Source organism: Xyrauchen texanus, chromosome 33, assembly GCF_025860055.1.
Source record: "Xyrauchen texanus isolate HMW12.3.18 chromosome 33, RBS_HiC_50CHRs, whole genome shotgun sequence".
NCBI lineage: Eukaryota > Metazoa > Chordata > Actinopteri > Cypriniformes > Catostomidae > Xyrauchen > Xyrauchen texanus.
In genome coordinates this window covers 6821953-6841916 of record NC_068308.1, presented here as the reverse complement: position 1 = coordinate 6841916, position 19964 = coordinate 6821953, and the positions used below count along the sequence as shown (strand labels likewise).

General features: G+C 36.5%; 2 protein-coding genes across 4 annotated transcripts in view; one reads left to right on the top strand and one right to left on the bottom strand.

Moving 5' to 3' along the window:
* The window catches only part of LOC127626585 (probable JmjC domain-containing histone demethylation protein 2C), a 267636-nt gene extending 267315 nt beyond the window's left edge, over positions 1-321 (bottom strand). For all 3 annotated transcript variants that reach the window (XM_052102476.1, XM_052102477.1, XM_052102478.1), the window contains exon 1: positions 18-321. In XM_052102476.1, coding sequence (XP_051958436.1) covers positions 18-152 — 135 coding nt within the window. In that variant the 5' untranslated portion in view covers positions 153-321. The remainder of the gene's footprint in view (positions 1-17) is intronic.
* Positions 322-4302: 3981 nt separating this feature from the next.
* LOC127626595 (receptor expression-enhancing protein 3-like) overlaps positions 4303-19964 on the top strand; it is a 56514-nt gene continuing 40852 nt past the window's right edge. Inside the window, exon 1 of the mRNA XM_052102497.1 lies at positions 4303-4610. Within this exon, the coding sequence (XP_051958457.1) occupies positions 4579-4610 (32 nt within the window). The 5' untranslated portion in view covers positions 4303-4578. The remainder of the gene's footprint in view (positions 4611-19964) is intronic.

The window sequence follows — 19964 nt, the reverse complement described above, 5'->3', positions numbered from 1 at the left end:
TTTGGCCGCTGTCTTACCGTCAGTTCGGGATTGTCGTGGTCACTGTGAGTGACGGCTCGGACGACTCCAGCACGCCATGACCATCGCGCGATGTGCGCGGGCTCCAGCGGCTCCTCTCCGATCACGCACAGGAACCGCTTCCCGACCACCATGGCGAAAACCCTCGAAAACTTCAACACTCGCACCCTAACGACCACACATTTACGCTGTCAAAACTGCGTGCTGAACAAAAAAGAAAGGAAAATCCGTAATTTTTCGCCTTTTTGCGTGTCGACCGCAACCCGGGGGATTTAAATTTCTCTCAGCCTCCACCCGAGAATGGTCGCCTTCGCGCTCCGTAAAACTGAACACTGGACCGGATCACTACGATCGTAAAAAGTAGTATCCCTCCGCCTAACACAATAGCCATGTTAAACCGCAGCAGGGAGATTTCTACGTCCGCTAGACAAATTCATTCTCAATGGAAGACTGGCTCATTCCCTACTGTACGCCAGTCTGCTGAAAATAGTGCTCAGTTGTTTTTGTGTTTGATTCACTAACTGAGCACAAATTAAAAAGATTAAAAAAATATATATATATGCATATGCATATATATATATATATATATATATATATATATATATATATATATATATATATATATATGCAGTGTCATAAAACTAGATCAAAACAGTCAAAAAACTGACTATCTGTCTGTCTGTCTGTCTATATATATATATATATATATATATATATATATATATATATATATATATATACATGTCTGTCTGTCTGTCTGTCTATCTATCTATCTATCTATCTATCTATCTATCTATCGATCTATCTATCTATCTATCTATATATCTGTCTGTCTGTATATCTATCTATCTATCTATCTATCTGTCTATCTATCTATCTATCTATCTATCTATCTATCTATCTATCTATCTATCTATCTATCTATCTATCTATCTATCTATCTATCTATCTATCTATCTATCTATATACCCTGTGTATATATATATCTGTCTGTCTATCTATCTTTCTTGAAACTCTAATCTAAATCTAAATTAAATCAGATCACTTGATTATCAATTCATCATGTACACAAGTGCAATAATGTGTGGAAAAAACTTTCAATCTAATTCTAATTCTATAATTCTTAATATAATAATATCCATTTAATTCACCCATTGGAATATAACAGAAATTGTTCAATCATATGTTGTTTGTTTCCATTCACACATACAATCATACAGATGAAAATGTGAGTAATATATAACCTTTTGTGTCCAATTATGTTATTGCAAGTTTATAGCTACCCCATAGCTGACCTTATAGGCTGTTGTTCATTGATGAGCATGAGAGGATTGCTGATACAAGGGAAGCACGTCCACTGGATACAATCAGTGCAGTGTCACCATTAGGTCATTGCAGAAGATGGAGATTGGAGACTCTCTGCTGATAGAATCACAAATCATAGAGTGCTGTTGAGATGGCTGTTAGGCTTGTCGGGTCTAGCAGACACTTTGCTCAAAGCAGGACAGCTAGTTTGTGCATGATCAAAATGTCTAATGCATTAAGCCACGATTCCCATTTACAGCCTATTGAACATCAACATCAATGATTGCAAGCAGCAGTGGAGAGAATTATACTGTCCACTTGTGAAAATATTTATCTTTAGCATTTTTTTAAGTTATTACATTTGTTATTGAAAATATAACATGCATTTCAGAAGTTAGTATTTGGTATGTCCTCTTTGCTTTAATAGCAAAATGCTATGGAAATCTGACCTTCTAAACAAAAGAGCTAACATGGTTAGAGTCACAAATTTGCTTATTTTATCAGTGACCTAGAATACTGCATAATCTTACATTTATCTTGTTTTATTTTATTTACAGGTTTAATTAGATTTTAACACCCAGATTTTAAATGTGGACTCTTGAAAAGCACTGTATATATATATATTTTCAAGCAGACAAACTGTTTCAAAGATTATTCAAATTCAAAATCAGATGTAACAAAAAGACCATCTTGCCATTAAATATCTAAGAATATATTTTTTAAATGGTTTAATAACATGCCATTAGTATGTAGTATATGTTTGCAATTCATATTATTGCATGGTTGATTTACTTTATAATAGCACTTCACTCCAATTTAGTAGGCCCTATTATGTGAACATTAAACATGTTGCAGATTAAGGGTATAGATGAAATGCTAATTACCTGCTAAGTGTAAAAAGTGCTGTTATACTACCTCAATATGTACTTAATACACAAAGAGAAAATTACATGGTTACCACAGATGTTTAATAACGTGAACCTGAAAGGAGAAACCGAATAAATAAATATCTTAAGCATATTCATGAATAGCAACAAGATTAACAAGAGAGACCACATTTCACAGATGTCATCAGTTGGTGGACATGTTCCACTATACACTTTATGTATTTCAATCTGTTAGAAAGCCCAACTCATCCTTCCTCTCTTAGAGATATCGCTATGGTGATATCACAGCAGATATATGCTGTAATAATACCACAAGTATTGCTCGATATTTCTGTGTTGTATTTCAAAATAGGGAAATTATATTTTCTCACAATTGTGACAAAGGAACAATTTGCTTTGAGTTAAGGAAGGGTATTTGTTTACACATTTTATACATACATTATAATAAATACTTTTAAATTGTTGGATATAAATAATATTAATTAGCACATTAAATGAACATTGATCATTGTTTTTTTTTCTCCCCTTTCTTCCCCAATTTCCCCAAAGTCCTCGTGGTGGAATAGTGACTCGCCTCAATACAGGTGGTGGAGGATGAATCTCAGTTACCTCCACGTCTGAGACCATCAATCTGCGCATCTTTTCACATGGCTTGTTGAGCGTGTTACCATGGAGACCTAGTGTGTGTGGAAGCTTCACACTCTTCTCCACGGCATCCACACACAACTCACCACTTGCCCCACCGAGATCAAGAACCACATTATAGCCACCACGAGGAGGTTAACCCAATGTGACTCTACCAACCCAAATGGTTGCTTAGGAATCAATCAATGTATGTAACTAGCCCTTCTATTTCCAATAAGGCGAATGAGGCAGATGCAACATCAATAGTGATTTTCTTTTCCATGTCTTACATGACTCATTATTTGATCAGGCTGCCAAAAGGCACTGAAGTTTTTACAATACATTTTGTGTGTAATTTAGAGGTGTAATTTTTTTTTAATAATAGTGTGGTCAAAAAGGTTTGCCAAACACTGCCATTGGACAGACAGTTCTGTAAAGTATGCATCGAACGACAGTTATTGTTTTTATTTTTTTTTGCATAGTCGAGCTACAGGCTTCAATAGTATGTCCAAGTATACATGACAAAATTGAAGGACGGACAACAAATACACCTGACTAAATACATGTCATGAGTCACCTGTCAATGTGACACAATGTGACTCTACCCTCCCTAGCAACCAGGCCAATTGGTTGCTTAGGAAGCCTGACTGGAGTCACTCAGCACTCCCTGGAATCGAACTTGTGACTCCAGGTGTGGTAGCTTTTGTTTTACTTGCGGAACTATCCAGGTCCCAATATTGATAATTGTTAAAATAGTTAAGTAATTGTAAATTCTTTAGAGGTTTAAATTATTTTGTTTTCTCTCTGTGTGTGCTATGCCTTTCCTTTTTCAGGGTTCAAATCTGAGTTTGCATTAAAGTCTACTTGAATATGAACATTACTGAGGCTGGTGTTTTCAGGTTTCAAGACAGTCTTATCTATGAGATATAAACTATGATTTTATGTTTTCATAAATTTAAATTACTTTGAAAGATCGACAGATTGACAAACAGACAGACAGACAGACAGACAGACAGACAGACAGATAGACAGATAGATAGATAGATAGATAGATAGATAGATAGATAGATAGATAGATAGATAGATAGATAGATAGATAGATAGATAGATAGATAGATAGATAGATAACTGAAAAACCAATAACAAGTAAATACACATAATTTTCCCAGTCTTTTGTTATTGTTGTACACAACGTCAACAACATAATCGAAAACAGAGTTTTTATTTTCAATACTTTTATATTTGATTGGTCAGTACACCCTTCATGGTGTGTATAAACCAATCGGCATTGAAAGTGGTGAGAGAGTGATGGTCACGTCATTGAAATGACGTATTTTGACAGACATTCATTCTGACCAACTAATGTACGAGTTTCATGTAAACAAAACCTAATAGCCAATCACATACGATAAAGACCGGTCCCTTAAATCCAATTATTCATGACGTCAACGTCAAGATCACCTTTTACAGTTACGGCGTCGGTTTTGGTCGAGAGCTCGAAAAACATGGGCGCAACAAATATGCGATAATTTGCCTCATGTTAATGCCATAGTTAGTTTTATACGCGGTAGACGAAATGTCTGTGTGTGATACAGAGTAATGAGCGACCGCAGGCTTTTAGGAGGGCGTTAATGTTTGTCCTCGTGTGAAGTTGAAGTCAGGTTAGCCTAGCTAGCATCTCTCTCTCTCTCTCTCCAGTGGTTGTGGCCTCTCTCACCCCGCTTGACATATTCCTGAGGAAAATATGGTGTCCTGGATAATATCAAGATCTGTCGTGTGAGTATAATCCTCCCCTTTTCCTTAAAATAGTTCATGTTTGTGTTTCATTCGTTCTTTATTTTACCTGGTTAGTTTCTAAGCATCCATATACTGGTCAAGTGTCTACCTGTAAGAACAGGATTGCACATTTGGAGGTTATAAAACTAGATTCATGGTCTGTTCTAGCCGATACCTGCTCTGATTATTTAATCAGAGTGCTGTATTTATTTATTTTTTAAACGTCATTTGAATTTTTAATCAAGGTAAAAACTAGCATCAGCAAGCCAGTGTTTGTTTATTTATGGGAATTCTTTGCCATAACCACTAGACTGCAGTATGTTAATGTGTCGTATGTTTCTTTTGTGTATTATAAGTGATTAGTCAGATAACATGTCAGTGTGATGTGTCTTTTTGTGTTGACGCCCTGTACTTATGAATTGAGGTGGTTGTTCAGGCCTGCAGGTTAGGTCGAGTCTCTCTCTCTCTCTCTCTCTGTCTAACCTCATCCATTTTTATTAGATGTTTTATATATAAATAGACCACATTTACCTTTATGGGTTGGAAAGGTTTTGTATTATAGATGTGTCTGTGTCTGCCCTTGTATGCTCATTTGCAAACAGCAAAGAGAAAGAGTAGTATTGTGCTTTATTTTGTGGTCAAGACGTGTTTTGCTTATTGGACTTCTTACAATGTGCAGGAGTCAGTGCCAAGCTGTTAAGAACAGACAGTAAGTCACAGAAACCAGCAAGTACCAATTAAAATCCACCTTGCTAGTTTAAGGCTTTAATTCAAAAGTATATATGACTTAAAGGTTAAAATCAGTGTTGGGTAAGTTACCCTAAAAAAGTAATTACTAGCTACTAATTGCATCTTCTACAGTGTAATTAGATTACTGTACTAATTACTCTTTCTGATAAGTAATTGTATTACTTATTACTAATTTCTAAAACCCTGATCAACCTTGGCGGATAAAAGTGCAAGGTTAGACATGAAACAGTTTTTTTTTTAATTCTTTAAAAATAAATCATATAAAATCAAATAACTGTCCTAAGAATTTAAGGGGGCTGCATTAAATTACAAAACATATATTTTAACATTAGACGTTAGATTTCGTTATTAAATTCACTATTGTTTTATATAGAATTGTTTTAGAGTCTATACAATATTAACTGCAATTACATCAGAAGTAACTGTAATTAAATTACTGGAAAATTAAGATTTATCCCTTACTTTACTTTTTTCCAATGAAAATGTAATTTAATTACAGTAATTCATTGCTTAATGCATTACACCCAACACTGGTTAAAATATAATAATTGAGTATGGCATGTTAAAGAGAGAAATTGAGACCACATTGTTAATGTTTGAAATTGTGCTTTTTGGCTTATCTGCATCGTGGAAGCAGGAAGCGTTGTTTTGTTTGCTTGATTTGCCTTCTCTATATTTGAATTTTAAAGTACAGAGTAGTCAAGTAATACTAGACATCAAAATAGAAGTCTGCATGGGCCTTAAAATAAAACTCTAACCGTACTAGAGACAGCGTGACTAGGCCCTACCCGACCTAAATGGCTCCACCAGATTTTAAGCCAGAACCTGAAATCGCTCACTCTCTTTAAATTTCTTCTCCAAGCAAGTATGGATGCAATAGGCTACCTGAGTAGAATAGAAAAAACTTTGGCTTACTGATTATCAAGCCCCGAAACTGTGCTTAGTGCAGAACAATCTGGAATCATGTGTAACAATGTAACAGTAACATTAAGTCCTCTTTGCAGACAGGCAATCTCCTTCAGAACATTGAATCTTTGTGACACCAGCACTAAAAACAAGCCACAGTGCAACAAATTAAACAGAACTCAGGTGTCTCTACTAGTGTTGTCAAAAATACCGGTACTCCGGTACCAAGTCGGTACTGAAACAAAAAATGTTTACGATACCAGAATTTCTGAAGGTACCGGATTACCGAGTACCGGGTCTACCCGGTACCCATGCAGAGTCGGGAACTTTTGAACGCTCACAACAAGCAAAAGATGGCGACAAGCAAAGTAGCTGCTGCTGCGGAGTCTCAACTTAATTTTGTCGAAAAGAAAAGTGGAACAAGCCAGGTTTGGAAATTCTTTGGATTTGAGGCTGATGAAAAGGGAAACATCATAGATCAGCAAAAACCTATTTGTAAACGGTGCTTTCGCAATTTTCTCACGAAAGGAGGAAACACATGAACTTAGGGGTGTGACGGTTATTATATAACCGTGAGACCGACGGTTATAGTTGAAAACCGTCATTAGAACTCCATAACCGCCAAAACCGTGTAATTAAAATATTTTTTTACAAAAAAAAAAATAATCATAGAGAATGTTTAAATACTAATTAAAAACAACAGTTTAACTTTAACTTTTAAACGCGCAATCCAACGGACCACTGAGGCGGCGCGGCACATTACTTTCTAGAGCAATTAAATAGGCCTACACTGTCCGCCTGTTTTGTTATATACATCCCTAATAAAGTGCCTATAATATTTCTATTCTGAAATAATATCGGCATTATAATTATTATGACTATGATATGATGAATGATTTTTTCATTAGGCTATTTTTGTTGCGCGATACGCACAGCGCCGTGATCGCGTGGTGCATGGGAGCGGACGCCGCTGCCTGCTGCAGTAGCCGCCACTTTACATGTGAGAACTTCGTGAAGAAAGGTAAAACAGATGGATCTCGTTGCGAAAAATAATGTTACATCGCCTATATGGGCACATTTCGGGTTTAAACCAGATGGCAACGGAAAACCAGAAAATCTTGATGAGCCTGTGTGCAGAATATGCGGAAAGACGGTATTTGTTACAAATGCCAACACCACCAATCTCCGTAACCATCTGAAGATTAACCACCCCGCGGCTTACGTGGCCCTTGGATTAACCACTGCTTCTGCTGCCGCTCAACCATCCACATCTGGTCAGAGGCAGTTGAATATGGCCGAGGCATTTTCCAAGGTGACGAAATATAAAAAAGACTGCGACAAATGGAGAGTACTAACAGATAGTGTGACTCGATATTTGGTATTAGGAATGGTACCCTTCCGGACAGTGGAAAAAAGTTCATTTAAAGAAATGTTGCATACTTTCGACAAACAGTACGAGTTGCCTGGGAGAAAGTACTTCTCTCAAACAGCTGTTCTGACCTTGTATAGTAAGGTAAAGGATGAGGTGCAAAGAGAACTCCAGGAAATCAGTAATTTTGCACTGACAACAGATATGTGGTCAAGCGTGAATATGACCCCATATATGAGCCTGACCGTTCACTACCTCGCAAAAGACCCCCCGACGGTTATGTTATGAACCGTCACATTTGACTCAAGTCATAACCGTCATCACCAATTCTGAAACCGGCACACCCCTACATGAACTTAATAAAGCACCTGAAAGACAGACACCCGGCATACAAATGCAGTTATATTTAATGTGTTATAGCTTTATTAAAGTTCAAATAATACAGAAGCAGGTCATGTTAATAACTTTAAACTTGTTGCCTCTTCAATGAGTTGCGCGAATGTCCCGATCTAAGGGGGAGAGATTGAAACTGCACCCGGCTGAGAGAGACTGCCTCGGGGACACTCATCCCTCGAGCGCGGACGCTTGATGCAGCTAGATTAGAATGCGACTTATTTAATCATAATATATGTCACTGTGCATTTCTTATCGTGAAGAAAATTGGCAATATGCAGCTTTATTAATACGAGAGCATTTTGCGCATTAGTTTGGAAATTGTTTTTTATTCATTCTATTGTATGCTTGTTTATTGAGTTTTTTATAGCAAAAGTTGAAGCAAATCTTATAGAAGTGTTCAAAAATAATTTTTTATTTGTACCTACATTGTACAGTTTTGTTATAATTCAAAAATAATATATTTCAATTAAAGTGTTGCTCAATGGCATATTTCTGTTCTTAGTTCTGCTGCTAATGTTTTGTGAACTTTGTTAATAAAGGAGTGTTGTTTAGTAACCTGTTTTTGGTTTGGTACAGAAAATGGTATCGAGTACTGTGAAATTTCAATGGTATTGGTACCGACTTCTGAAATTATGGTACCGTGACAACACTAGTCTCTACATGCGTTTTTAACTTGACAAGATGTCTAAAAAATGTGGCAGCCATGCGCCAGAAGCTAAACAAACAGCGAGACACGTTGCTACAGTCAAAGACCACCATCAAGCACGTGTTTACATAGGAAAACAATTGAAAAACAGAGCAGATGCGTGCAAAAACACATTTGGTGTGAGCAGCCCCTAACTCGTGCATGTTTATGAGTTAAGAGCGTGTGCGCTTAACAAGTATTAGTCCTGTTTATTTTTTAATTAGTTACAAACCCAACCCCGAAGTCATACTTAGAAAAACTGGTCCTAACCCGGCCTGAAACCCTGGTTTCTCTACATCAAAAACATTCCTTATTTTTACAATGATTTTGGCAGTATGACATAACAATGTGCAGACAATGTAGAAATAGCTGTTGTTTCCCCCCATTTCACTTATTTCATTAACTTTTACTTGGATATATAAACAATAAACACAATAAAAATGTGTTTCTTTGATTTGAAATTAAAATTGTGGCCTTCATCATGGCCAGTGTTCATATATTTGACATATTTCACACTGTATTCTGTACTGCAGATGGTGGACTAGTGTAGTGTGCTACTGTTTATGAACATTTCAGATAACCTCATGATGATAATCAGTGCCAGATTTAGACTCCTTAGCCTAAATTGTCTTATAGATGATATAAGTTTTTTCCTACAGTGACTCATGTGCTGTTTTTCATGTTTTCTAAAGTCATACAAAAGCTGTGTGTGAGGAACTAACCGAATTTGCAAAACTGTTTCCTGAGACACAAAACTTTCTTCCTCCAGGGGGTGCATGATGGCTCAGAAAAAAAAATCATCCAATAATCTGTATTCAAACCTCAGGATGTTTTTATATCTAATTGGAGATATTTTTACACTGGATAGTTATTTTTTTATAAAAAATTATAATTGCAATGATTTGTTCCTATGGATAGAAACCCCGCCACAGCAGTATCTATAAAATAATTTCTTAAACTCTTCATCCATCCATCCATCCATTAATAATAAAAGTTATTGGTTCATCCTGACTTGCACAGATAAATGGAACAGGTTCCACGTGACAGCACTGTGTATGTACCGCTTTAGCAGCGGTCTGGACAATAATTAATTAATGATATTAAAACTTGAATAAATATTGAATTAAAGATTCAGTGTGCTACAGTGTATAGTATACTTGTCAGAAATTAACCAATTAAAAATTGCAGTTGTGTGTTGGTCAGTTATATTTTCAAATTTCATTTTTGAATATGAAAATTTTACTGAGGTCACTCGTAGCTGGTAATAACGGGCGTGATTCCAAAAGAATCAGAAGCAGAAGAAAGCAGTGTTACAAACAATAGTTTATACATTCCCATTGCTGTTATACAAGATATAAGCCCTTTGGGAACCCGAAATGTCTGATCAAATTAGTGGACAGCCTAGTGGAATTAATTGTAACTTCCACATCTTGTAAATTACCACATCTTGTAAATTATCTTTGCAAAATCTGATGGAATATCAAACCATTGAAATGCTGAATGTTTAAACACCCTGACAGGATTTATTTTTGTGATTTTAAGGGAAAATAGATTCCAGTCCAGAGAGCTGAACCAGATGTGGTTTAGGAGACTCAGTTTTTGGCTCCAAGCAATAACCAGTCCATGCAGTCAGCAGAGTAAGAGTTAGCCTAGCCGTGTCTTAGCAGGAAACTCAAAGTTGACCTAAACAGATTGTCTAGGCCTGTATGTGGATTTTATTTTTTCTAGGCCCGTATGTGGGTTTTATTTTTTCAGCTGCATACCCTAAAGCGATATCCTGCTTCACGAAAATACTTTCAAGACAACTTGCTGCAGGTCCCGTTTCCTTCAGGGGCCCACTGAAGGAAGACCAACTCCTTGTTGTGAAAACAATGAAAGGTTAATGTGCAGCACATTTATAAGTTTTGCATAGGGGCTATGCAGGTTCTGTTGTGGAAAGGAGAGACCACAGCCAGATAGTGAGAAGAATCAAAGCCTTCATCAAGCTAAGCAATTGCTAAACCAACAAGTTAATTGTACTTTATGGTTTTATTATACAGTTGTAGGGCTGTATGATATGGCTTACTAAAACTCTAAAAACTGCCCCAAGTGGCTACAGCGGTAAGTGTTGTTATATGGGCACATGTGATCTCCATTTTCTGCATGAAATGTCCACAGATGTGCGCCAAAAGTGAGTCGAGAATCGAGTTGTTTTCAGTTGTACAGGCATTAATACATTTGAAGAGCAATGGTTTTATAAACATACCCACCAACCCATCCCCCTAACCTAAACCTAGCCATCTGTGGAGAAAAAATATATAATGTTAGAGGAAAAAATGCAACCTCAAAATCATGATCGTCACTGATTATGTAAACGTGATAACTAAATACACTTGAGCCAATGCAAAAATGTATGATAGGACATGCTGCTCGTCAGTGAGTTGGCATTTTTCTATCTTATGGTACTGGAACTGACAGAAACTACATGGAGTTTTCCTGTATGATCATGTTGTTGTATGTAGGTGTTCCTTCAACTTAGGGAATTTTTAGCACTGTGAACTTTTCCAAAGTTGTCTCGTCACTTTTTTTTTTTTCTCAAATTCATTATTGTGTTTGACGGTTGCGGTTATGGAAATTACTTTTTTATAATTTTTTTTTCTTTTTTTTTTTTTGAAATGTCCGACTCCTTTTGTCTTGTTGAGTCTAATTTCATAGCTAACATTTTATGTGTCCTAAATACACACATCCAAATATTAAGTTTTCTTTTTTTTCTGTGATTTGGCAAAATTACAGCTTGGAAATGTTCAGATTGGAAATGATGCCCAATAAAAATATTCTGCTCACAAATGATATTTACCTTGTATGCTCTTTGTTTTCTTCACAAATTAATTGTCTCATATTTCATCTTAAGCATGCTCTTCACTGACAATTTTGTTGACTTGGATAGTAAGTTACTGCTGGGCAAAATGTGTCCCAAACAAGTCAAGACGAGGTAGAATCTATTATTAAGATGGTGTAACATGCAGTGAATTATTGAGGCAAAATAACTGTCCAGCTGGGTCCAACTACAGTTTTGCCTTCCAAAACAGTCAGAAATCTAGGGGTAACCATTGATGATGAGCTAAATTTCACAGATCAGATCTCAAAGACTGCAAAATCATGTAGATTTACACTCTAAAATATCAGGAAGATAAGAACTTTCCTCTCTGCACATGCCACAAAACTGCTCGTTCAGTCACTTGTCATAACTAGACTGGACTACTGTAACACTCTCATTGCAGGCCTTCCTGCATGTGCTATTAGACCTCTGCAAATGATCCAGAATGCAGCAGCATGTCTGGTCTTTAATGAACCTAAGAGAGCACATGTTACACCACTCTTTGTCTCTCTCCACTGGCTGCCGATTCATGCACGTACTAAATTCAAGCCCCTGATGCTGGCATACAAAACAGTCACTGCAGAGCTACGTTCCCACCAGAAGCCTGCGGTCGGCTAACGAACGTCGCCTTGTCATAACAAAACAAAGAGGCACCAAAACACTTTCCGTACTTTCAGTTTCATCATACCACGTTGGTGGAATGACCTTCCCAACTCAATCCGTGAAGCTGGCTGACTCTCTATCTTCAAAAAACGGCTAAAAACACAAATTTTCCAAGAGCACTTAACCAGTCACTAAAAAATAAAACTTGTTGCACTTAAATCTGTTTTGTATACTATTCTGATGATAGTGAAACTTTGTAGTATGGCACTTTTCGTCTCCTTATTAAGATGATTCGCTTATGTTTTCCTCTTTTGTAAGTTGCTTTGGATAAAAGCCAAATGAATAAATGTAAATGCAAAATGCATTTTTTTTTTCCATGTTGTTTATTACAGTTTTCAGATGAGGGCGCTATTTTACTACTGTTGTTTTTAATAACAGTTTCTGCTCTCAATAAAGCTAAGTTTGGTATCTTTGGAGTTCAGGGTTTTGGAAAGAGGTGGCGTGGCTTATCCAAAGGCTCAGTCTCGTGGAAATAGAACGGCTGAAATTGCTTACATCACTTTAATGTAGAACAGGGGTGGGGAACGTCAGGCCTCAGGGCCGTATAAAGACCGTGAGAACATATTACCTGGCCCGCGAGGCCATTTGAGAAAAAATTATTTCAAATAATGTTTAAAAATATTTTTAAATGATAACAACAACAGTGGCATATTCTCAGGGCCAGCAAAGCCTTCTCTGCTGGACTAACATTCCAAATAAATATTTTTCATCCTTTTGTCTATGTATTTTCAATCACTTTCCACTCTTAATTAATATACAAACAAATAGAGAAAAATTTAAGGTTTATCCAGTGAGAATTTATTCCTTAATGCTTACAAGTGAAGTGTGACCACTTTTTCACAAATTAGATGCAGGAAGCAGCATGTGAGTTTGAGCTCCACCCCCTCAGGCCTTCAGAATTTCCACAGAATCCCTCAACAGTGCAACTAATGTCAGGTTGTCAGATTCATCAGCCAATCAGATTGTTTTATTTGTTTTTGTGGGTGTGATCTTTAGGATATCTCCTGGTCAATGCCTTCTAGCTTGCCCTGAGTGACACAATCATGCTTTAAGTGATGTAATTTGAAAGCAAAAAAAGCAGCTATCACCATTGAGAAATAGATCCTTATGGATTTAAAAACACGAGATGTTCTGCATGACCGTGTGATTGTTTAATTTATTAAACAGGAAATGAGGACTGATTTTCACTTCAAGTAAATTGGTAAGTGCTTTTTGCATTGTCATAGCAACATCAGGATTTTTCTAAGTGTAAATTAGGCTGCTTGAGCATTCAGTGTCAGATCAAGTTTTGAATAGTGCCGCGTTCCATTCGAGTCCTACTAGGAAAAGTGCAATGGAATGCATCTTGAAGTCAGAATTACATCTTTTAAGCTTGTGCAGAAATTCTCAATTGTGATTTTGCCTGAAATGCAGGGGCATGATGTCACACAAACATGTCTACACTCATGGAGATACACAAAGTAAGTGATAAACATTCACTTTAAGTAATATTGATAAATTAGTTTCCATGATTTTACATGATATTAAAGCTTGTTTAACAAATGCCTGCAGAAACCTGTGTAGGAAACATAATCTCTTTTGATAATGTAGCACAAATGGTAGCACTGCAGTATTGTTTATCAGTTGGGTTGCTAGTTCCAAATATCGGGGAATGGAATGCATTTATGGTCGGAGATATCAAGTAGGAATATCCCACATTCAACTTGAATGGAACGCAGCATAACCGTGTACCCTGACGAAACTAAATTTATTGCAAGTAACATTTAAATCGAAAATATTATTAAATTTTCCAGGTATTATAGATCTCCTCGGTGAATTCATATGAAAAATTATATTTTTGAAGGTCTGTTAGGGAGATGTTCATTTCACAAAACAGTCATGCTGCAGTTCAAATTAGGCTTCTTGAACATTAAGTGTCCTTTCAAGTTCTGGCTTTTGTGCGTGGACGTGTTTTTAAAATGTCAATTGGTATTATTAGTTAGCTGCAACATAATGTATGATGCCCAAAGGCATAGGGTGTCTTTTTCATTGTGAATCTGTGTTTTCTTAATGGGATGAATCAGACTGAAGGCCTAGACTTTTAATGCACAACACAAAATATTGTATAATAGACAGACTTTTTAGTGTTTTTGGTGTGTGAGCACGTAACTGAATAAGAAATTGCAAGCAATTGTATGGGCCACAAATAATTTTGTAAATACTCAAATGTCCCTTAATGGAAAAAAGGTTCCCCACCCCTGATGTAGAATATTGCGGCTACATGCATGCATTTGTCTTTCTTTGTCAATTTCACTATGGCTTCGACTGTTGCACATCAAATTTGAATTTAGAGTTAGATCTATCATTTAATTATATTATTAGTTTTGAGGTTTTTTCGCTTAATTGTCTTTCCACTGATGCCAGACACTATCATTCATTTGTTATTTTATGAACAATCGTATCTTTTTTGGTTGCATCCATCGTTTTCAAAAACAAATAAAACAAAACAACAATTGAGAAAGCATTGTTTACTTTACCTTATGGTTATTTAATATATTAGGTTATACCGCCCGATATGATTTGTTTCTCATTAACATACCTGCTATCTGAAGAGACTTTAGCCCAGATCCACATTTGTTCTTTGGAAATATGAAATATCTTGGGCTAATACACTCTCAACAGCTTTTTACATACTGGTAAAGAGAGGATGCCTGTTTGTATCATTTCCCCTGCATGTTTCATTGTTCATAGAGCTAGATATGTTTCTGAAGTCTGTTCTTGGAAGTGTATTTGGTTTCCATATAAACGGAGAATGAGTCAGCAGTAACCTACACAACGATGATATCTAACAATTGGCAGGGCTGTTTATGTCAGTGATAAGACAGGATGCGAGAAGACATTGGCATTAGGCTAGTAATTTAGTTTTTTAAATTTTTTAAATTAGTTTTTTGTTTTAAACTCACAAATTTAATGTATGTGGACTCATCAACAGGTTCTGTCTTTGTATACAAATCATGACTAACACAATGTCCTAACTAGGGATGTGCATTTTTGAGTAATTTTGTGGTTGAGTACTCTTAAAAACAAGTTACTGAATAAGAAGCTGGCGATTAACAAGCCTTGTATTTTACAGTGTGCGTGGCCTGAAGGAAATTGATCTTATTTGGCTGCAGAGGGTCCGGATTTGTCTTAATCTCACTGTTACCACTTCTATCTCGTTAATGTTTGCTACACTCAACTGTAAACACTTTTCAATTCAACCGTAAACACAGCAATTCTCTTAAAGGGACAGTACCAATTTAGCGCTTGATATACATATCAGTGTAAACTTAATGTACAGTAAATCGCACAAGTGCATCTAAAGAAACATGTTACACATTTGTCATGTAGTAACTGTAATAAATGTGTAAATACATAAATATTTAAAGGTACAGTCATACATTGTGAAATATTTTAACTTCAGGAAACACCGTATATATGAAAGAATTTAACTAATACAAATCTATTCATGGATTTGGGAAAAAGTTTTTTGCATCATAGTTTTGATAGCACTTCAATTATTATTTAAAAACAGTGACAAATCTTGTATCCATAAGAAGGATATAATCAAAACCGACAGTGGATAGAGCAACAGTGTTTTGGACTCGACACCGACCAGCCTGCTAACTAACCGAGGAATTGAAATCAGCCAATAATGCTCATGATAAACAGTGGATCACAGGTGTCCTCTCTAGCTGATCTCAGTAAGTTGTTATATTTGGCAACTTCGTTAGATTTTCTTACACTGTTGTCATCTTATTTTGTGCATTGTTTTGTTCTGTAAGGGGATTTTTGACCAGCTGCTTACTAAGTTTAGAAGAATGCGGCTATCTGTTAAGTAAAATGGTGGGATTCTCAATCAGTATTATTATATGCTATGGCAAAAATCCAAATACAGTCATCTGCTACACCAATGTTAATAATGATTCCACTGTAACAGTTTACAAAACTTAGCAAGTTAAGCCATAGTTCATATAATATAATTACATTACCTGTCATCGTTAGTGTAGATGTCTCTGACAATCTTGTTGAGCAATGTAATAACGATGGATTGCATTAATCTGTATGATTAATAAATATGTCCTTTGGGCCTGGGTAGCTCAGCCAGTAAAGACGCTGACTACCACACCAGGAGTTGTGATACCACAGAGAGTAGCGTGAAGCCTCCAACAAATGCTACATCTCCGCGGACGCATTCAACAAGCCAAGTGATAAGATGCATGGCTTGACGGTCTACGATGCGGAGGCATATTGAGGCGAGTCACTACACCACCACGAGGAATTAGAGCACATTGGGAAAAGGGGGTAAAAATATAACTAAAATATATGTCCTCAAAAACAACTGTAAAAGTTGTATACAAACACACTGTGATGTGCCATGTTTGTTTATGTTTGAGGTAGTCACGTGAAACTACCACGTAGTCAGTAACCTGTTACATCAGCATTCGGCTATCAGGTCAGTGGAAAAGTGTGGCAGGTTTACGATTGCCCCGGCCATGAACCAGCAGAACACAGGATCTGCACGAGAACCATCGCAATTTCGGTGGAAAGGTGCTATTAGCGATTCCGGTTCCAGTAATGATTCAAGTAGTTCTTTTAGTACTTTGAGGAAGATTATTTGAAAATAAGAAATGCAATTCTTATTGGATTTATGTCCTCTGCAGTCTGTTGCCAAATGATGAGATCCTTTAAGATTTCTACAGAAAAAATATAACCAATCAGAAATTAATTTAATGCAATTCTTGTAAAAGGTGTGTTTGCTGAATTTTTATTAGAGACATATATCTAATACAATAATTATATCTATATCTGTATCTGGACTGTATCTAAACAAACAAGAAATGTGATGGCATATTTCATTTATTCATTTTTTTTATATATATATATAACATTTCTTTATTACAAAACTTTAAACATTGTCATTTGAACAACCAGTCAGAAACTGCACTGCTTGATTAAAGTCTCACAGGTCTAAAGTCACATGACATAACCATAGCAGTTCCAGAGGCAGTTAACTGAACCAAAATTCACGAATATCATCCGGTATTTTGTAAAGAATCGGTTCATATTTAGAACTAAACATGAACCGATTCTAGGTTCCCTACCCTACTTGCATGTTTTGTTTTGCATTTTTGTCTTGGCAACCGTTACAAATTATAGGACATTCTGTCTATTGGGCACCCCCATCCATTGTAAACTCTCATTGGTCTAAAATATCATATCCGTATATTAAAGCTAGGGTTTTACAGTAGTTGATTAGAAACAACTTGATTTTGGCCAAAGGTGGGGAAATATTCCCATCACATACCCACTGGGAATGTGATGAAAGAAATAAAAGCTGAAATAAATCATTCTCTCTCCTATTATTCTGAAATTTCACATTCTTAAAATCAAGTAGTGATCCTAACTGTCCTAAGACAGGGAAAGTTTTCTACAATTAAATGTTAGGAATTATGAAAAACCGAGTTTAAATGTATTTGGCTAAGGTGTATGTAAACTCACTTCAACTGTAAATATTTTTAGTGGTGGTGGTTTTAATGGGAGCTGCTTTTCTCAAATTAATTGAGAGACATAACTTCTTGGAGAGCTTTTTTGCGATGATAACTTTCTGTGCTTAACAGTGAATATGGTAATAGTCAGCACAGTTAAACCCTCTGCAAGACATATTGTCTTTAGGTGTAGTCATTTTATATGCTGCTGTTACAGCAATCAAAGTGCTAAATCAACAATATATTTTAAGATCATCACAGTTGGGTGTTAAATCCTCTGCTGTTAGTAATACTCCCATATTTGTGAGGTGATTTGGCAGATTTGACACTGCTTAAATAGTTGCAGTATAAAAGGTCTAAACTGTTTGATTTTGTGAACCAGGAGTGCACCTGCAATATTATCTAGCATTATCGTCCTGAAGACACTCCATTTATGTTAACGTGTGTCATTCTGCGTTCAGAATGCACAAGCGGTTTTGTGCCTTTCTTATTTCTTTTCTACTTTGATCATTTTGTGTGATATGATGTTATAGTTATTTAGCCTTTTAATTTGTTGAATAGCTGATCGTTACTATGTTGAAGTTCTGCACTTAGTGTCCATATACCTCTAAAACACGTCTGTTTGCTGTCACATGAACATAACGGAGCCTAATTATACATTATTTTGAACACTGAGTAGTTGTCTAGATGTTCAAACAACCGACCGACTAGTTGATTATGAAAATTGGTAATTGCACATCCCTAATAGCAATGGACTAAAACCACTCAAACACCTAAGCAACCTCATAGCTACAACAACAACAACTTAGAATTGTGGTGAGTTTTGCACAGGCATGGACTAGCCTACTCACATGTTCTTGCTGTTTAAACATAAACTTGCTGTTCATTGGCCTCGCCATAAGCCTGTCCAAACAGGTAGTCATGTATGATTTTATCAGGAAAAATCACAGATATGCTACTGTCATAAGTCTGTTACAGCATGTGTAAACTGCATAAAAGCCGAGCATTCAGTCTATGATATTGGCGTGGGCTGAATTTCTGGGTTCCATATCATCTATTATTGGCAGCTGAAGTAGGACAAACTGTCCCCTGTTTTAGCACTGCTGAGTCAAGAACACTGTCTGTCTGCATTCACACTACCTCTAAATCATCTCAGAGGGAATGCTTTAACCCAAGACAGTTCGCTAAAATCTACTTCAAACAACTCTTTCGGCCTTCGGTTAATGGCATTTTTCATGGCACAAACTCGAGTATCTAAAAGTGAAACACAGGTTTCAGGGAGCAGCAGTATCAAGGTTGGTTCCTGCCTGTGAAATCTCTGAAAAATCTGCATGCCATGTTGAAACAAATGCAAGCAGGATCTTTGCCTGTCAGCAGCACTGTGGCACATACAATCTGTGCAACAGGCATTCTGCGTCTGGGCCCAAAATGTATACGTGTATTAGGGATGTGCAAAACTTCCAATTTTCATAATCGAGTAGTCTGTATTATGTTCACGTGGCCCCAATCAGATGCCTTTCAGAATGATATATGGACACTAAGCACAGAACTTCAACTTGGTAACAAAAGGATATTCAACAAATAAATAGGTTAAGTAAATATAACATCGTAGTGCACAAACCTATTAAAGTAAGAATAAGAAGCTTCAGGGTGATCCTTGCTGCGCATTCAGAGCACATAACTGTAAGATTCCGTGTACACAACATCTGTTTCACAACATCTAGCAGTTTAAACCTTTTTTACTGCAACTATTTATGTAAGCGGTGTCAGACAGGATCAGCAGAAGACTTTAATCTCTCCACAAAAACGAGAGTATTATTCACAGGAAAGGATTTCATGTCTGACAGCGATCATCTTGAACTGTGTTCTCGATGCAGCACTTAAATGGCTGCAACAGCAGTGGTGCTTTAAAGGACTAAACGTAAAACATTAAAGAGACAACTTCTTGCAGAAGGTTTTACTGTGCTGACTATTGAGATGAAGACTCCAGTCATATCAGAAGAAACCATATAAAAGCTTTTTAATTTTATAATTGAGTTGTATTTGATGACACATGACACTGTGCCATGCAATGGTCAACAACAGTACAGTATTTATAAACTGGAGTGTGATCCACCAGACAGTCCAAACAGAATGCGTAAAAGTGGAAAATTATTTAGGATATTGTAATTGCTACGTAAATGCATTTACGTATACTCTGAGCAGCATTAAAGGGATAGTC